This window comes from Gadus macrocephalus, chromosome 4 (genome assembly GCF_031168955.1).
Source record: "Gadus macrocephalus chromosome 4, ASM3116895v1".
In the NCBI taxonomy this organism is placed as follows: domain Eukaryota; kingdom Metazoa; phylum Chordata; class Actinopteri; order Gadiformes; family Gadidae; genus Gadus; species Gadus macrocephalus.
Window position 1 is genome coordinate 13,529,344 of NC_082385.1, and position 19,767 is coordinate 13,549,110.

Sequence of the window (19,767 nt, forward strand, 5' to 3'; positions counted from 1 at the left end):
ACTGTAAAAGACTGAAAGCTAATCTTCTTTCACTAGCAACCTACATCTGTCCTCTGTCAAAGATAGTTGGATCCACAATCCTTGCCATCTCACCAATGAAAATATTATATAAACAAAGAATGTTGTGTTGGAGTTAATGATATATTTTGTACTTATAGACTCAAGATCAAGCTGAGGAGGAGGAGGAGGCGGCGGCGGCAGAGGTGGGCAGTTCACAGCCTGGATCCTCTTCAGCACCACCACCAACACCATCACCTCCACCACCAACTGATGTGGGAAGCCCCCCCCCCCCCCTTCTCAGAGCTCTCAACCTGGAGCCACGAAGAGGAGGAGAAGAACTACAGAGGTGGCTCCGGATCCGGTCGATGCAGCACTGCTCGAAAGACTGCAGGAGTTGCGACGGGAGGAACGGGAAAGTAAAAATGTGTCACTTTTACGGCCTACCTGAACACTGTTCTTCAGGACCTTCCAGCCACAGATGGCAAGAAGCTCATGAAGGAGATCCAGCAGCTAATGCTGACGTATATATAGGGGCGTACAAGTTATGTTCTGTTCCAAATATTTTGTTCTTTTTATTCTATTATTCTACGGTTATTTAAAATGTTAAGTGCCTTTGAAACTGTTGCACATTTAATTGTTATTTATTATTTGTTATGTTCTGAATGTTTTTTTCTACATGTTCTATCGATAATGAAGACCCCTGAATTGTAATGTTTTTGTACTGTTATTTAAGTTAAGTGCCTTTGACACCGTTGCACTTTAGTGCTAAAAATAAATAGATTGTTATTTAGATTGTTATTTATGTACATTATGCCCAGAGATTGTATATACAATGTATGGTTTAAAGAACAAATTTTATTCAAACAAAAAACAGACTGTCCCTGACAGTAACGCATACATTATATCAAACATCTTCATTGTACAGCGTGCCACGTCTGACATGCCTGTCCTGCCAGTCAATCCTGCCTTGCTCTGTCAGGAAGTACTATTTGAAGAGTTCCCTGACAGCCATGCCATCCTCGGTGTCTCTTGTGGCTGTGATGCGTCTTCTGCGAATAAGGTTGGTGTCTCCCTAGACCACCTGTCGCCATTCTCCAGGTGCACCATCCCTGTCGACCATTCCTGGGGGTATGTAGCGGTTTTGTTCAGGCAGGGGTTGGTGTCCTTTTGATAAAAAGTTGTGGAGAACCACACAAGCCTTCGTGACATCCTCAGCTGTGTCAAAAGAACACTCCATAGCCCTTCCCAGTATTCGCCACCTGGCAGCAAGAATGCCAAAGGCATTTTCAATGACCCGCCTTGCCCTTGAGTGCCGGTAATTGTTGAGATCCTATTAACAGAACATTCTTATTAGAAAACCTTGGTCCTTCTTGAACCAATAATACAAATGCAGCAAGAGCTAAAGAGCATGCTATAGAGCCATATTAAGTCAGGCACTGTAAATGTATGCTTGCAAGTTCAAGGAGTTCTGTGAAATTAAATAGTCTAGGTGGGCTGAAGTTGTGGTTCTTATAATCAGAAGAGATGTTGCAACAATGGACAGAAGGTATTGCCGTCAGAGCCCTGAGGCTGTAGTTTAATGAAATAACTAATTCATTAGTTTTAATTTGTGTGGCAGTTTGGGTAATAGACATTATACTAATTAGCATGGAACACATTTTATTGTTGCAGTGGTCTATATAAATTGATATATTTCATTCGATAGGCTACTCCATTCACTTACCTGGGTATGGGCGCATGATGTTGACCTTCTGGGGGAAGGCCTCATCCGCCACAAAAACAGGCGGTGTCAGCACATCTGTCCCAGGCAGAGGCACGTGTGGCGGCAAAGTTGTCCCTCAATGAGCTGCGCTCCAAACTTCGTCCGACCAAAGACCCCAGCATCACTTTCCCTGCCGAAGGCTCCGAAGTCAATGAAGGTGAAGCGGTAATTGGCATCACAGACAGCCATCAAAATAAAGCTAGAAAAACCTTTATAATTGAAAAAGGTACTGCCACTGTTGGCTGGCGCTTTGACGCGGACGTGCTTGCCATCAACTGCTCCAATACAATTGGGGTAATCCCACTTCGTCCAGAAGTCATCGCTGATAGCCCCCCATTGCGCAACTTGCGGAAACTTGACCTCTTCCTTCAGCCCAGCCCACAGAGCCTGACACCTCCTTAATAATATTGCTGACCGTTGCAGAGTGTTCATGGTTAGGGTTAGGGTCGTATGTTAGGGTTAGGGCCGTGTGTTGTGGTTAGGGTTAGGGTTAGGGCCGTGTGTTAGGGTTAGGGTTAAGATTAGGGTTGTGTGTTAAGGTTGGGTAAGGGTTATGCAAACAACTAATATTTAATTAATGATGAAAAAACTATTAACTTGTAAAAATAGATATTTTAGTAACAATTAACAAACATAAACAAAGGGCTAGGTAATGACTAGTTTGCTGTTTATTATGGTACCTTATATAAAGTGTTACCGTCACTGATTCATAGTGGGCAATCTATTACACCAAGAGAGTAAAAAGGGAAGGGTTCCTTGAGTTGCCGAACATTTCTCAGGGCAGAGGTTTATATTGGGATGTCTCTAACATGAGGGGTCAGCATATCTAATCTGTTGACTCTTTAATGATAATACATTTAATGTTTACAATGAGTTGAGTGTTTTTTCAGTAATGTGTGTAAATCGATGAATTAAGCTATAGCCTATTTTGTTCTAAATATATTATATTATCTTCTGGAACATAAGAACTTACATGAGGCTAAAACATGAGGCTTTTGTTGAAAACCAAGAAGTGCTCACGAACAGACGTGAACTTGCACTGTTACGTCTCTCTTTACTCCCGTTTACAAACACGCAACTCTTTAAAACAAATATTTCGTCAATATTCGGTAACTGAACATGATTTATTTTGCCATTTTCGGTGGCCGAACTTTCGGTGAATCCCTAAAATATAGAACTATGCTTTCAACTATTAATACAATTTATGGCACTTATAAATCCTCTGTTTTGATTGGGTGTGCTGCGCGTCGGGCTCCTGCTTCAGCTGGTCGGTCTTTATTTCTCGTGAGTGACCCGTTCGCTATACATTATCCCTTGCATAAAAAATTGCATGTAAACAGTTACATAGAGCCTGAAATGTGCATGAAAACCTAAATATATAAATAAGCATGAATAATAATCTTGTGGCAGGTAAAATGCATGTCGTTTTTTCACCCAATCATAAAGTATCCGTTTGGAGGGGGCCCGAAAAAATGCGGTATGCCTAGTGTAATCTTTCCACTTAATCCGGCCCTGGCTATAGGCTATGTTTTATGAGTAGCCTATGTCACAGTCTGCACAAATCCCCACACTTTCACATATTTTGAGTGCCCGGCCTAGACTTTCCAGTTTTATTTTGGCCCTCAACAACAATTTTAACATTGTCTTCATTAATCACCAAACTAAGAACATAAAGGCCCACAATAGGCCCAGACCAATTCAATAAAGTGTTTTACTTCATGAATAATTGCAGAAGTTAGTCTTGACAGTAGCACATGTTCTCACCAGAAAGCAAGCCCCCTTCTGAGCCTTAAGGCATGGCTTTTAAGCACACCTTCGCAGGTGTGCACAATTAACTTGATTGTGCCCGTGCACAACCCAAAAACCATTGCACTGCCACTGCAAGGCCAGTGGGGGTGTAGAGGGGCCTAATATCATCAGAGAGAGAGCGGAGGAGAGGAAACAACGGCGTGTTTGCAACATTTGCCACTTTAACCAGTCATGACAAAAGCAGAGGGTGTCATCGCTGCACTGTCGCAAAGCTAAGTATAGCCCACCATTCTGCAGTGCCGCGCACACACACACAGACCCACACACGCACACACACCCACCCAGTGTGTGTATGTGTGTGTATGCATATATGTATGACAATGTGTATGCTTATGTGTGTACATGTGCGTGTGTGTTGTGTGTATGCTTATATGTATATGTGTGTGTGTGTGTGTGTGTGTGTGTGTGTGTGTGTGTGTGTGTGTGTGTGTGTGTGTGTGTGTGTGTGTGTGTATATATGGAGGGGGGTGAAAGAATAAAGACCTGGTGGGAGGCAGCATTAGACCTTCAGTGTGGGCCTCACCTGCTGTCCTCCAGGTTGATGATCGTGTACATCTCCCAGCTCGTGTCTTCAGCTATCCCTCCGCGGGGCACCAGCAGGCTAATGCCTACAGAGAGACACAAGCATGGCTGATGGTTCAGACACAGGAGGTCAATGCACACACACATTGCAAACACACACACACACACGTATGAATTCACACACACACACACACACACATGTGCACAGACACACAAGCATACACTGAAGCAAATACACACATACAGATACACACACTCTCGCGCGTACACATAGCCACTTCATGTCACAACCAGTGAGTGCCCGCGCGTCAATCTCAAAAGTGTCCCCGATGGGGTACTTTGGAGAAAGAAATCATATTTGAAGCTCCTGCACTTGTCCTTCGTTTCCTCAGACATCACAGTTCAGAATAATAACGCTGAACGACACTTTGCCGCACATATGACATTGAACAGAAAACTTCTACACGCACATAAAATAGAACATTGAACGTGGTGTCAATGTTTTAACTCTCCTCTTTTCCACATGTTTTTCGCTGTTCCCGAGAATTACATGATTGTGATTGACACAACTTAACTTTTGGTCATTCATTTTTTTTTAACCTGTTCTTCCTTTCCTGGGCCTCTCTCTCTCTCTCTCTCTCTCTCTCTCTCTCTCTCTCTCTCTCTCTCTCTCTCTCTCTCTCTCTCTCTCTCTCTCTCTCTCTCTCTCTCTCTCTCTCTCCAGTGTTGGGTACGACCGGCCTTCCTCCGACGTGGCCCAGCGCCTTCCTCCGGCGTGGCCCGGGTTTTCAGCGGGGGAGGTAGAGGAGGGGGAGGAGGCTTGGGCAGGCCGTGCGGGATGAAGAGGGTCTTCCCCCTGCGGCCCAGCGTGGCGTCTACGCCCATGCCCTGGTAGTCCGGTGCCACGCCCCGCGGGAAGGTCCTGGGATGGGACATCACGTGGTACTCAGCTCTCTCCCCTCTCCCTGGAGAGACTGACGGACGGGACACACACCTTGGTCTTATCTGTCAGCATCACCTCCCCCCAGAATCATGAGGTACTGACGTCAAATGAAGCTGACCATTTAGGTGGTACTCAATGTCAGTAGTCATGTTTCCATCTAAAAGGTGATACAAATCTTTAGAAAGTTCACAAAAAAGAAATTTGAATTAGGTGCGTTTCCATCAAGTGGTTGGAGCAAAAAATGAAACACATTCCAGGGCTTGTCGTATCCTTTTGATAACATCCTCTCTTAGGTCCTGATATATTGGAATTGCGTTGTTTTCCATCTAAAATAGCTGTAATGTTTTTTTCTTCGATGAGAGCAAGGAAAAGTTTTACTTCTTCAGCGGTCCACACGTATCTATTATTCACATTGGCATTGTGTGCCGTACCTTTGACCACGATGTCTGGCAGCTGGTCCAGCAGAGAGTGTTCGGCCATCAGCTCCTTGTCCATGGAGTCCTGAAAGCACATGGGGCTGGTGTAGGTCCGCGACCCGCTCAGGTCAGGCTGCATGGATGAGTTGATCAGCAGGGGGTTTCCTGAACACACTGGACACACAGAAACAGGTCAACCCCAGCCAGGCACCGTGACCAGGCAGCGCTGCCGTTGTGTCAGGGTGAATGGTAAATGGACTGCATTTATCTAACGCTTTTCTAACCAGTGGCCACTCAAAGCGCTTTACAATATAGCATTATAACATTCATCCATTCATTCATGCAGCCATTCTTACACCTATTCATAGACAGATTCACACACCGACGACGGTGTCAACCATGCTAGGCGACAGCCAGCTTGTCAGGAGCAGTTAGGGTTCGGTGTATTGTCCAGGGACATCTCAACACACATCTAGGAGGAGCCGGGGATCACACTAGCAACCTCCAACTGTCATCCCAAGTTGTGCTCACTGCAGAGCCAAATGGGTGGAGCCTGACCTAGTCCAGTTCCACCTCTCTGGACCTAGTTATAATTAGGGTTATGGTGAGGTTTAGGGGTTAAGTGTTAAGTGTTCAACATTTTTTGAACACTATTTGATTTTAAAAGCATGTGTTTTGGACTGAATGTTCTAGGAAAGAGGGGGGTGTGTCACGACCAACGGCAACTTTGTGATACTTTTTCAGTAGCGTTGTCGTGTATGAGTGTTATAATGAGTAATGGTGTATTTGCGCCAAACACTGTGGTGTTATACTGAGAAGATTAACCCCTCACTTGGACGCAGAGATAAACCAGAAATAAGCCGCTGCTCATACGGAGCACCACACATCCACACACAATAGTGTAAACTATAAGAGCTCAGGAAGGCTAATCCTCTCTCGGTAGCCATCATCTAAATAAACGGCTGTCCAGATGAAGCTTCACACATCCACACCTCCACAAACACCGTTGTGTTATACTATAAGTGTCCGAGAAGCTTAACGCCCTATCTGACGCCGCAGTCATCTTCTGCCCAGACATAGCCCTCTCTCCAAGGCTAGATATAGATGATACTTGAACGCTGTGTTACCAAGTGGTATGAGTGAGGTGGGGGTGGGCTGGACCTTTGCCGGGGATGTGGCTGGACCTACAGGTGGAGCTGGACTGGGAGAAGCTCCACCCATCAGCTCCACTCATTGGCTGAGCAACCTCTCACTCAACCCGCTCTACCTCCTGAGCCTATCAATGTTGCAACGGATTTTGGCAATAAGAAAATCCGAATTATGCTCAAGCTCTTAAACCGCTTTAGTTTATTGGAATAAACTAATTATCGTGGTGGGAAACAGTATAATCCACATCGTTACAACTAAAATGTGACAACCTAGACTTAAATGGTATAATGGCTTAACGGTTATAATTAAATTCACTAATAAGTAAATGTATGGATATTTTGAATTCAAGCCCAATCAGTTAAAATCTTTTTCGTTTTTGGTAAAGTTATTGATGCGTGACATAATAGGCATCCCCTGGCCTCTCATGATCTATCTCAGGGAATCACTCCAACCAACCCACTGCCACTCACCCACCTCCACTTTAAGGCACCACTGGCTCGGATCAATCCAGAATTATTTCTAGATTCAGTCCAAACATCCATCTGACAGTTTACAGATATATATATGAGAGAGAGAGAGAGAGAGAGAGAGAGATTTTTGGGGGGACCGATTATAATAATCTAATGAAGTTACAGCTTTATTGGCTCTTATATCGAAAGAGGCCCAGAGCAGGATAATAGTCTTCGATGTGTCCTGCTGGGTCATCAAAATGCACTTTCTGCCGCTCAGCACAAGATCACTGCTGTGGTGACCCATCATCTCAGGCTTGGGAAAATAAATGCCCAATTCTGAGACTTTCTATTTATGGAATGAAATACATCAACAAATTCATTTTGTGACTTCATCTCAACTGTAACTTCCTCTTGATTATATAATAGGGGTATTTCTTATTGAAACGTTGATAATTATGACCAATGTTAAGTACAATTGGTTATTCAGAAATGAGTGCAATAAAAAAGAAAAGTGTCAGAGTGAAGGGATTGAAGAGGATATTTCTTCCTCATTTTCAGGGAATAACAAATAAATTAGCTTATCGCGAGGTAATCTGTTGTTCTCTACAAGATTGATCCTCCGGAGATGGAAGCAGAGAAAGCACAGATCAGATGTGACATTTACGATATCTTGAGTACGATTTGTCCTATAATTTCAGAACAAAGGTATCTACTACCACACTTAAGTTTCCAAATGCATGGAAATCAGGTATTGTCACTCCAATCTTCAAATCAGGAGATCTAAAATCCCTAAGTAGTTATAGGCCGATCAGTATTCTCCCGACAGCATCCAAAATTGCTGAAAAATGGGTAACTGAGCAGATTATTTTCCATCTTGACAACAGCTCAACCTCTCTCCACCCCATGCAGTTTGGCCTTAGGACCAAACATTCAACAGAGACAACTACATGTCTTTTCGTAGAGAAAATACAATTCTCTCTTGATTTGGGTGGTGTTGTAGGTGCAGTATTTCTTTATCGTAGGAAGGCCTTTGATACGGTCAATCATAAAGTGCTCCTTACCAAGATATCTACATTTAATTTCTGTAATGGTGCAATGAAATGGGTGGAATCATATTTAACAAACAGGTCTCAGTCAGTTTCCATAAATAATCATAGATCAAAGTCACTGCAGTTGCCCACTGGTGTGCCGCAGGGATCCATTCTTGGTCCACTCTTCAGTTCAGTATTTATATTAACGACCTTCCATCTGTGTGTCCTGAGGTTGAAACTATAATGTATGCAGATGATACTGTTTTTTTTGTCCATGGCAGATCCAAGGCAGATGTTGTAGATAAGCTTACTAGATCCATGGCTCAGGTTACAACATGGCAGAGAGAGTGTTGCCTGCAATTAAATGTCTCAAAAACAGTCAGCGTGTTCTTTTGTAAAACTAATAAACCCACTAGTGACCATCACATAATTGTAGCGGGGGAAAAATTACAGATTGTGAGTGAATTTAAATATCTTGGGGTGTTAATTGATTCAAACCTTTCCTTTAAGGCACATGTCAAAAAAACCTGCAATACTACTAATTTCAATATTGCAAATTTTCGTTTCATTACAAATTACTTATCTACAGAGGCTGCCGAAATGTTTCTACACTCTATGATTTTTAGTCATCTGAATTATTGTCTGACAAGCTGGTCGCAGGCCAATTTGAGCACATTTAAGTCACTTGAATCACAATACAAACAAGCAATACAAATTCTAGATAAAAAAACAAAACTCTTCCACCACTGTTTGATTCTAAAAAAGTACCAGCATTTAAGATGGGAAGACCCCCAAAAATATTTCAATGTGTGCTTGGTTTTTAAGGTCACTCACGATCTAGCTCCACCACCACCTGCTGGATACATCATTAGAAGAACAGGTACTGATCGTGTCACAAGGGGATGCTCTCCGTCGCCGGCTGGTGGGTGGGGGTGGTATATCCCGTCCCTCACGGTCCCTCGGGCCCGTCCAGGCCGAGGTTTACATGGCGGGATGCCACAGTGTGTGTGTGTGTGTGTGTGTGTGTGTGTGTGTGTGTGTGTGTGTGTGTGTGTGTGTGTGTGTGTGTGTGTGTGTGTGTGTGTGAGCTGACCTTGGCAGGACGTCTTGAAGGACTGGAAGCCACCGGTGAGGGCGGAGGAGTCGATGACGTCCACGCCGTACTCGCTGTAGCTCCTCTGGTACACAGTGAACAACACTATCAGGACCACCACCGTCAGGCCCCCTGCACTCAGCCCAGAGTACAGCACCACGTCACTGCTGCTCTCCACCACTACCGGGGGGAGGGAGGTGGGGGGGGGGAGGGAGAGAGAGAGAGAGGGAGGGAGGGAGAAACAGGGAGGGAGGGAGAAACAGGGAGAGAAAGAAGAACGGGTGGAAGAAGGAGAATAAAGAATTAAAGATAAAAGATCAGAAATTAGAGCAAGTACATTTAAGGGATTTTATAGATACGAACGCCTCTGATAGTTGAACACCCATTCCTTTAATCATGCTACAAAGAACTATTATTCTGTTTGAAATAAACCAACAACTGAAAATGATTCCAGTTGTCTCCATGAGAGGTTTTGTCTGCTAGAAGACTGAATTGTGTTAGCGTCTCATACAACTTTATTTTAGGTTTTGCGAGACAATCTGAGAAGCAATTCATTGAATTAGCTCATCACCCGCAATTACCCTGTAACCGGTCCAAACGGCACGGCAGCATGAGACACGTCCCCCCACCAAAAAAAAGAGCTGAGAAATGAGCTCCGGCCTCAGTTCTTCAAGAAAAATAATGAGCTCCGTTGTAGAAAAGAAAAAAGGAAAAGGTGGACTTTTCTGGGGAAGCCTGATAAGTAGCCAGAGTATGAAGCAGTATGAAATGTTGGTGTGAACAGCTACAGTACAGGTTAATTGAGGGCAGGGGAAGTTTCGACAGATCTGGCGGCATCTGTTGAAGCGGTCTAAACTGTTCCCCGGAGTCGATAAACAAACACAGACAAGCGATGACAAGATAGGCAAACACACAATTTGTTCAGGCCATTTTGCATAACCATGATTGACGTTAACACACGCAGATGTGGCAGACATGTTGGACACATAGTTCATAATGTACGGGATGGATGAGAAGAGCTGATCGCAGAAATGGTTCATATTTAGCGGGAATAGGATAGTTTGAATGACGCCTCATTCATCTGAGAGATTTATGTGTGATCGATGTCGTTGAAGTGGTAGCGATAAAGTTCAGTTTGAGATCTTAATAATGCACTCAATCAGGGCTGCGGCATTAAATGGCGTCGACCAATGACTGATGTCGTGTTTCGGAAAAAAGTACCTCCCTGCTAACGGTGATCCTTTATTCAAGAACGTTGCCGTCATACAAGCTGTGTCTCAATTCAGCGGCCGCATCCTTCCAAGGCTGCATTTGAAGATCGATTGCGTCACAGTGGAGTGTCAAGGCTGTCCCATTCCAAAGGATCCTTCAATAAGGCAGAGAAATGCAGGCTCGGACTGAATAGTGCTGTGTGTGGCCTAATGTCTGGAGGTCTTCCTGAGGCTCCAGAGGAGGCTAACTTCGTGAGTTTGAGTCCGAGATGAGTCCCCAGAAATGCAGGCTTCTTTTCCTGGATTTGAAGGCTCCACCGGCTGGATCCTTCCCAACATGTCCCAAGATTGGATTCTTTCAGAATTGGCCTCAGAGAGAGTGGAAGCAGCAGCTGCAGCAAATTACATATTTAATGACAAAACAATGTAAATTATTTTTTTATATTAAAGTAAAGTTGGGATTAAGTTTGTTGTCAAAGTTCAATGACATTAAGACCAGCCATATAACGTTAAACTAATTAACGTTATACATTATAGAATTTTTATATCACAGCTCCATATTTCTCCTCCGCCGTCCGGTTTGAACCGCAGCTGTCAGGGTTTCTAGGTGACAGGAGCGGCCCGTCGACAAGCAAGGTAAAGGGTGCTAAGGGCTTGTTAAAGGTCCCATGACATGCTATTTCATGTATTCTTTAATATAGGTATTAGTGGGCAACTAACACAGTATTCAAAGACGTTCCCTAAATTCAGCCGTGGTGCAGAGTTACAGCCACTCCGAGCCAGTCGCACATTGAGCTTCCCCCAAATGCGCTGTTTCGGTGGGCGTGTCAAGGAGGAGGGTGGGGGTGTGGCCCTGAGCAGCTTGCAGCCACCATGCGCTCTGTTTACAGTGGATGTATCGCAATGGCAAGCCGCACACAGCCTTTAGCCGTGTTCTGTAAATATTCTAGAACACACGGGAGTCCTGGAGCTCTATATCTAAATATTATCATATAGCCTACACAGATATCTATATCATATAATATATATTATCACGGCCAAAAGCTGTGTGAGCCGATATTATGAATCTCAAACGACCGCGTTGGGTTCTCCGACGTTCCTGGTTCTTCAACGTCCACATCAATGTGAATACACACACTGTAACGCAAGTGTTTCTTGTCGGTTCTTTGACGTGTCTTGTATTTCCACAACGAGACTGTCGTGGGGGTTATCTGAGCCATGGTTGAGAAGGAATTGGGGGAAAGGAACTTTGATTTGACTCGCTGAAGTACATGAACTGCGACATGCCGCCGGTTGCCGCGAGGCACCATCGCCCGGCAGCGGGGAGCCGGCAGCAGGCAGCGCGCGGTTCAGTCGACTTCAGGTTGATGTGAAAGTGGAAGAACCAGAGACGTCGCAGAACCCGACAAAGTCGTTTGTGATTCATAATATCGTCTGGAGGCGCACACAATATGTTATATGATATAGATATCTATGTATATGATATTATTTAGATATAGAGCTCCAGGACTGTAACGCAAGTGTTGTACACTTCCTTGTTATTTGGATAACCGTTCTGCTGTTGGTGTGATGGCGCATAACACGTCGGACTCTCGTATCTGGTATTTCTACAACGAGACTCGTATTGGGGGTTATCTCAGCCAAGGTTGAGAATGAATTGGGGGGAAGGAACTTTGGCTTTGACTCCCTCAAGAACATGAACCACGACATGGAGGAGAAAGGGATTGTTGGCGGCGAATGTCTCCCGCTTGAGCCCCGCTGAGGGACCACCGCCGGAGGCGGAGGTGCATAAGCGCTGCCCGGCAAAGATCCCTTTCTCCTCCTTGTCGTGGTTCATGTTCTTGAGGGAGTCAAAGCCAAAGTTCCTTCCCTCCAATTCATTCTCAACCTTGGCTGAGATAACCCCCAATACGAGTCTCGTTGTAGAAATACCAGATACGAGAGTCCGACGTGTTATGCGCCATCACACCAACAGCAGAACGGTTATCCAAATAACAAGGAAGTGTACAACACTTGCGTTACAGTCCTGGAGCTCTATATCTAAATAATATCATATAATACATAGATATCTATATCATATAACATATTGTGTGCGCCTCCAGACGATATTATGAATCACAAACGACTATGTCGGGTTCTGCGACGTCTCTGGTTCTTCCACTTTCACATCAACCTGAAGTCGACTGAACCGCGCGCTGCCTGCGGCCGGCTGCCCGCTGCCGGGCGATGGTGCCTCGCGGCAACCGGCGGCATGTCGCAGTTCATGTACTTCAGCGAGTCAAACCAAAGTTCCTTTCCCCCAATTCCTTCTCAACCATAGCTTAGATAACCCCCACGACAGTCTCGTTGTGGAAATACAAGACACGTCAAAGAACCGACAAGAAACACTTGCGTTACAGTGTGTGTATTCACACACACACATGTGGCGCTCGCACGGTCGAGTCTCATTGGCGGGCCAACGTCTCTGGGCGGGCCAGGCAGAGTAAGGGGAGGAGCTGAGATTCCTCATGACGTCGTGAGCACAGATTTCCAAATCAGCGCGCTTGAGCCTCCGTTTTTTCAAAGGCGAGCAGAACAGCTAGTGCTCGTTTTACACCAAACGCAAGTTTTAGCCACTGGGGGACCATAGGCAGGCTAGGGGAACTCATATTTATGTTAGAAAACCTCATAAATTGAGATTTTCATGTCATGGGACCTTTAAGCAAAGGACAGACCGTTTCATTTAACAACTGAAATGGCCTTCGGTTCGGCTTTCACAGTCTACGAAGGCCACAGGGGCCGCATCGTTCGAAGGATGCGGCCCCTGAATTGAGAGACAGCCACTGTTTCTCAACATAAAGGAGAGGATTCATAGTCTAGTGCAGCAGTTCCCAAGCATTTCTGGGCCGTGACCTCATTTCCTGCTCTGAATATGTTTGCGACCCGGACATTAACTTTTGTGAATGCTTCAACACAAATAGTTTTCACCGAACCTGATATCATCTGACGATGATATCAACCTCCCTGTGAACGTGATCACACCGCTCTACCAGCTATCTAGTTTACGTCAGCTATCTCCTGCGACCCTATATGCAAATCAGGGGATCCCATGTGGGGCCCCGACCCAAAGGTTGGGAACCCCTGGTCTAGTGGCGGGGGGTGTTACATCAGAGCCCAAAGGTTCAGATTCGAACCCAACCAAAAAAAAAACATTTCTACTGGCCTATGGTACATAAAGTGTTGACACACTCTTTCCTTTTACTCCATTTGCCTTGTTCTGATTGGTTCAATGTCACCTATTCCTCTCTAGCTGACTGGAAGACAGAGCCCCAGTGTCATGTGACCCCTCTCAAGATGTCCTCCTGGCTCATTGTTCGATGCCCAAGGCCATCAGGCAGGTCTGGGGGTAGGGTGTCAGAGGAGAGAGTCATCTCATCTCGCTTGGATACGGCCGTGTATGAAGCCCTTTGTGACTTTAATTGTGATCATGAAAAAAAACCTGACATGACTTTGAAAGGTCATGTGAATATTTGATGGCCGAGTTCAGAAGCCATCGCCCTTTGAACTTGGCCGTGTTCAATAATTACATAAAACTAATCTCTACTTTCTTTTCTAAATTATGCAATTAAAAGAATGGATGATCAGATATTTTCCATGAAGCCCTGTTTCAATAATGCAACACAATTATGCAAGCAATAATATATCAGATCACCATGCATTCAAATTATATTTTTCTGCATAGCTTAGTATTTTCCCATACATATCATTATGCCCCATAATGCATAATGATGATCAAAATGCATCAGAAGTAGGAATTACAATCACACATAAAAGATGCATATACTTTGACTTTATACGACTTCGTAAAACCAAACAGACCATTTTAAGGGCCAGAAATGGGCTAGGATGAACTGCTGGATAATGAGAAACATAGCTTTTATACAGCATTCAAATTAATCATTGTAGCTAAATGAAACTCATAATAGGATTACGAGTGGTTCAAACGGAGGCGATTTGAAATCTAGCATTAGTCCGTATCTTGTGCTCACAGACTGGGCCATGCCTCGGTTTGCCTGCTAAAACCCATCTTCTAAAAGCATCTTTTGCCTCCATATGAACTTCATGAACATAGTCATTCCACCCTGGTCTCACAATATGTTGTTTCACCACTTTTCTTCTCAGTGGTTCACTTCCAACAACGAGACAGTTCACAATTTTATCATACATTGCACACAGGTCATTATTATGACTTACATTCTTACAGTTGATATTCCCACACATAATTGCATCAACAGGTAACTCAATATTTCTTAAGTACACATCAGTCAGTAACTTGTAATATTTCAAGTCAACATCTGTGAGCCTAGCCCAGTCCAGCGTCTCACTTGGTTTATGGCTGTCATTACAGACAAGCTCAGGTAGGCCCTTGATGTTAATGAACATAGAGACCGGAATATGATCTCCAGTGGCCAAACCATATAAGATCTCAGCCTCCTCTATACAAGCATGTGCATCAAATGTAGACATACAGTGGTCCAACCAGGATGTAGTATGCCAAGCTTCACTCACATGTGTATAACTATCAGCTGGCAATAGTTCCTTACTGGACAGAATCACCTTGTTATCTTTGCAGAATTGTGTCAGGTGTTGACCAAACAATGAGTTAGTATCTGATATATCAGCATTCAGATCCCCCAAGACAAATATGGATATATACTCACTTTCCCTTATATAAGACCCAATAAAAGCAAGCTTATTCAAGTACTCATCTTCATTTTTGTGACATTCATATGGAGTGTATACATTTAAGATTATAAAAACATTCTTATCCACCTTGATTCCTATGCACCAATCCACATCTAACCTGATCACAGTGACCAATGAGTCAAGTTTCTTATGCCAGAATATAGCCACACCACCTGGGATCCTGCCACGCAGAATTCTGGTGTTAAGGTCTGTCAGAGATTCCCCTGCTCCATGGAAATCATTATGCACAGTGTTCAGTTTATCCAGATCTTGAATAGATAAAAATGTCTCTTGCAAACAAACCAGATCCCCGCATGCTCAAAGAGTTTGTCAATAGCAATGCGTTGGGCTCTCGCTCCAGCGCCCTGTCCAAGTCGCAGACCACGGGAGTTATAAGACACAACTCTCATAGCAGTTCATCATTGTTTATCATGCACAGGAAGCCCTAGGCTCAGGTGCACTCATCCCTGTGCCATGTGGTGCTATAACAAGTGCCCCTACCGCAGCCCTAGGCTTGCGATTCTCATAGAAGCGCCTTACATAGGTCCCTTCTGGCCACAGCTGCGGTGCATACATCACACCTACTTCCTTGCACTCAGCTGTAACTTTGAAAGAGCTGTACCAAGTATACTGTGTGTCAATCTTCTGACAAGTCACATCTCTGGAGAGTTGTTCTTTTAGATAACTAGCCAGAGTGACTCTAGGTCAGGAGCAAGCTTTGTCGCGAACACACTCACCATCTTAGATGTCACTGCATGTATGTTCCCCACAGCAGCGGTTCCAACTATGCCGTAGGTCTTCTTCTCTCTGGGAGGGTTCATACTAGTCTTGCTCTGTACTGCAGCAGTAGATCGTTTTCCAGGACGTTGCTTGTGCTTGCCATGTTTTAGTACATGGCTCCATGCAGGGGACATCGTCGCGGCACTCCCCCCGCCCGCTGTCTCCTCAGCGACGGCCAACGCCGAGGGCCCGGGCGCAGGCTTCCTGTGACTTGGTCCGTGGAGCTGGGCCCCCTCACAGGTCATGATAGTGGCTGCATTCCCCTTGCTGGAACTGGGTTGCTCAATCACACTCAGGCGTTGGTTAATGTCTGTGGTTATTCCACAAAGGTTCTCGCATGCAGTCGACTGCTCACTCACAGCATTTTTCATGGAGGCTATCTCTACACTTAGGCGTTCAATCTTACTAACCAGGCAAGAGACATCAAGGCTATTAAAAGTCACTGGTGGTAAATCATCCAAGTGATAGGACACAAAGCGAGGAACATCCTCACCAACCTCATTCAGTAGTTTCAGACAACTTTTAACATTGTTGGCATCTTTCTGTAGTCCTTTGTAAGCTACACAACGCTGCCCCGTGCCAGGACACAGTTCAAACAGGGCCTTCTTGGAGCTTTCAATCCACTCTGATCCAAAGTGATTTACAGCCATCAGGATAATGTCATCCTGAGGCACAGTCTTCAGTTTGACAGCAAGGAAACTTAACAATTCATCTTCCACGATAGTTTTGCCATCAATAGTGGTGTAGATCTCAGGTTTAATCCTTTGTTTGATAAGACGCCGTGCGGCTGTGTCAACATCGGCGGCCAAATGGCCTTGCCATCTATATACCCATAACAACTCTTGAATCATGCCTACAGCCGAGATACAACTTGATCATCATTGCTGTGCTACATTACATAACCACCATAGAGGGGGCAACAAACAGTGCTTGGCCTATAAGTCACATGACCTGCACGTCCTCAATCCCCCATCCACAGCGCGGTTCTGTGTCTTCCAGCACCCAAAGAGGAAGAAAGGGGCCCCTAATGGCGTCATCAAAAATGCAGCAGATCGAGTAATTCTTCGTCCCACTCCCAATGGTACCTCCACACCTCTCCACGACTCTCTCATCCGACCCCCACCCCCACCTCCCCCGCAGCCCTGCCCCAGCCCTCCACCCCGCCTCCCCCAGCCCTCCACCCCGCCTCCCCCCCCCTCCCCCAGCCCTTCGCACGGCTGCGCTCCACGTACGGAGCTTACAGGCCGGCTCAAAGGACCAGGACGAGGGGCCGTGCTCTTCCGTTGTGGATCCCAGGGGAGGCTCCTCCTCCTTCAGACTCCTCACCCTCGGTGGTGGAGCTGTCATGCCAAATTTGTACCGGCTGCCAAATTTGTACCGGGCGCGTCATCCATTCCATACCTGCCTGGCAACAGATGATCGCGTCGTCCGTTGCCTGGCAACGGACGATCGCGTCGAATGACGTGAAAGGTTCACGGACATTCGCGAACCTTCTATCTAGCGATCCGTTATCTGTATTGTGCTATTTCGTCCTTGACCTGCTTTAAACACTCAGTTTTCTTGCTAAATTTGATTAAACAATTAAATACAATACAAATATAAAGTAAAAACAAGTGTTATCTAGCGATCCGTTTTCTGTATTATGTTATTTCGTCTTTGCCAACATGAGCGCAAATGTTTTTTGAAACCCGCTTTAAACACTCAGTTTACGAGCTAAATTTGATTAAACAATTGAATACAATACAAATATAAAGTAAAAACAAGTGTTATCTAGCGATCCGTTAACTGCATTATGTTATTTCGTCTTTGGCAACATGAGCGCAAATGTTTTTTGAAACCTGCCCGGCAACGGACGACGCGATCATCTGCTGCCAGGCAGGTTTGGAATGGATTACGTATGGATGACGCGCCCGGTACAAATTTGGCAGCCGGTACAAATTTGGCATGACAGAGCCGCCGCGGTAGTGCTGGGGCTAATCTGATGGAGCTCCTCCACCTCCCGATCAGCAAAGGGAGCGTATAGGATCAAGCACACATGAATTATGAAGCAAAAGGGACTGAGTTCCTCATAGCAGAGGAGGACGCTGGGAGTCTGCTCCGTCTGAGCCCGGGGCCGGTGGCGGTCCCCTTTTAGAAGACGTATTCGGCGTTATAAAGAATGCACGTGATATTGTTCACGTTGAACGCCGAGCTCGGAGAAGCGCGTCCCGAGCACGGATTGTGGTGCGGCTCATTACTAATGAGGCGTTCGCCTCCGTCGTCCTTCTTAATAAGTCGGGGCGAGACGGGGAGCTCGTGTTCTCGTGAATCCCAGCCCCACCCCATTAATATTTGAGATGAGAAAACACAACAAAAGAAAAACATTGTGATATTTCAAGCATGGCTGCGTGTATTTGTCACGCTCGCGCGCGCGCACACACGTACACACACACACACACACACACACACACACACACACACACACACACACACACACACACACACACACACACACACGTCAGCATAGCGTCTTAACCCTTGTCGCACACACTCTGCTCCGTGCCCTTCTCATGAACGGCCTGTGAGTGAGCAAGCGCACGGCCTAGTGGGCAGCACGACACGGTGCGTTTGTGGCACACACACGTTGTTGTTGTTGTTTTGGGGACTTGTTTATTGCCAGCTGCTCCAGTGGGATATTCATGACGTTGACACACACCCGGAGTACAGAAGAAGAACACGGGGTCATCGCTCCGACGGCTGTGGCTGTGTGTGTGTGTGTGTGTGTGTGTGTGTGTGTGTGTGTGTGTGTGTGTGTGTGTGTGTGTGTGTGTGTGTGTGTTCGTTCAGACGGGGCGCAGCTCTTGGGTCTGGTGGAATGGAGGAAATGGTCATTTTAGTCAACGGTAGACCCGGCAGGAGCCTCCTCCCGTTCACCAGAACCAATCAGAGGACGCTACATGCAAATTGTGGCCATTGTTACTTGTACAGCTCGTTTCTTCAGATACTAAACTCAATCTGTATTCCTTAATTCCGTCTTCCACAGGTATACTTTCCGTTATTTTGGTGTTTCTGATTAACTTCTGGTCCACATCAGCCAGTTAGTCTCTCATCCTGGGCCACGGATGGTCTGAAATGAGCTCTAAATTATTCATAATCCAGGAAGGTTTGCATGCAGAATGGCCCCCTGGCATTTATCATCTGGTGAAGGCGCTTGACTTCTTGTACTACATTCTCCATCGCTAAATGTCACTCTTCTAAAATTGGACGCTCCGGCCGCTACTAGTTGTGCTTTCAAGATACCGCCCCCTCCTTCTTCCCCACCTCCCCCCCCCCTCCCTCCCTTGCACCCCCCACCCCCACAGCCGTCAACATTTCTTTCATGTTGTAAAAAAGAACAACTGTTTTCTAATATCAGTTATGTTACATGCTTGCGTCACGCATCACACATGAGGCGAGCGGACGCCCCCTTGATGAAGAGTGACGTCCCCCAACGCCCCGGTGCCGGGCGGGGGTTATTATCCGGGAGTCGTTTTAACCAACCCTTTTGTCATCAGCTCGCGGATGACGAGCAGTCTGCAAAAGTCTCGGGCCGGGACTGTGAATGAATATTGTTTTCATTATCTGCCGAAATCGCTCTAATGAAACTCCAGAGAGAATTAAAAGACAAAGTTAGGGAGGTCAAGGTGAGGTCATCAGCACATCTTAGAAACATGAGAGCCGGAGAGGTCCGCGCTGAACACCTGTGACCCGCGCACTACCTGTTTATGCAGCTCGTCAAGCATGTGTGTGTGTGTGTCGGTTTGTGTATAGGAATCTAGTGTGTAATTCCTAACTTCACGTTACCCGTAGATACTGAGTTAAGATGGTTTGAAAGATTACCTGTGTGCCTGTGTGT

The 19,767-nt window shown here is 45.6% G+C and overlaps 1 protein-coding gene across 1 annotated transcript in view; it reads right to left on the reverse strand.

Moving 5' to 3' along the window:
- Positions 1-1,325: 1,325 nt before the first annotated feature.
- LOC132454871 (netrin receptor UNC5D-like) overlaps positions 1,326-19,767 on the reverse strand; it is a 237,195-nt gene continuing 218,753 nt past the window's right edge. Inside the window, exons 3-4 of the mRNA XM_060048419.1 lie at positions 4,095-4,179; positions 1,326-1,892 (exon numbers count right to left, since the gene is read on the reverse strand). Of these exons, the coding sequence (XP_059904402.1) occupies positions 1,790-1,892; positions 4,095-4,179 (188 nt within the window). The 3' untranslated portion in view covers positions 1,326-1,789. The remainder of the gene's footprint in view (positions 1,893-4,094; positions 4,180-19,767) is intronic.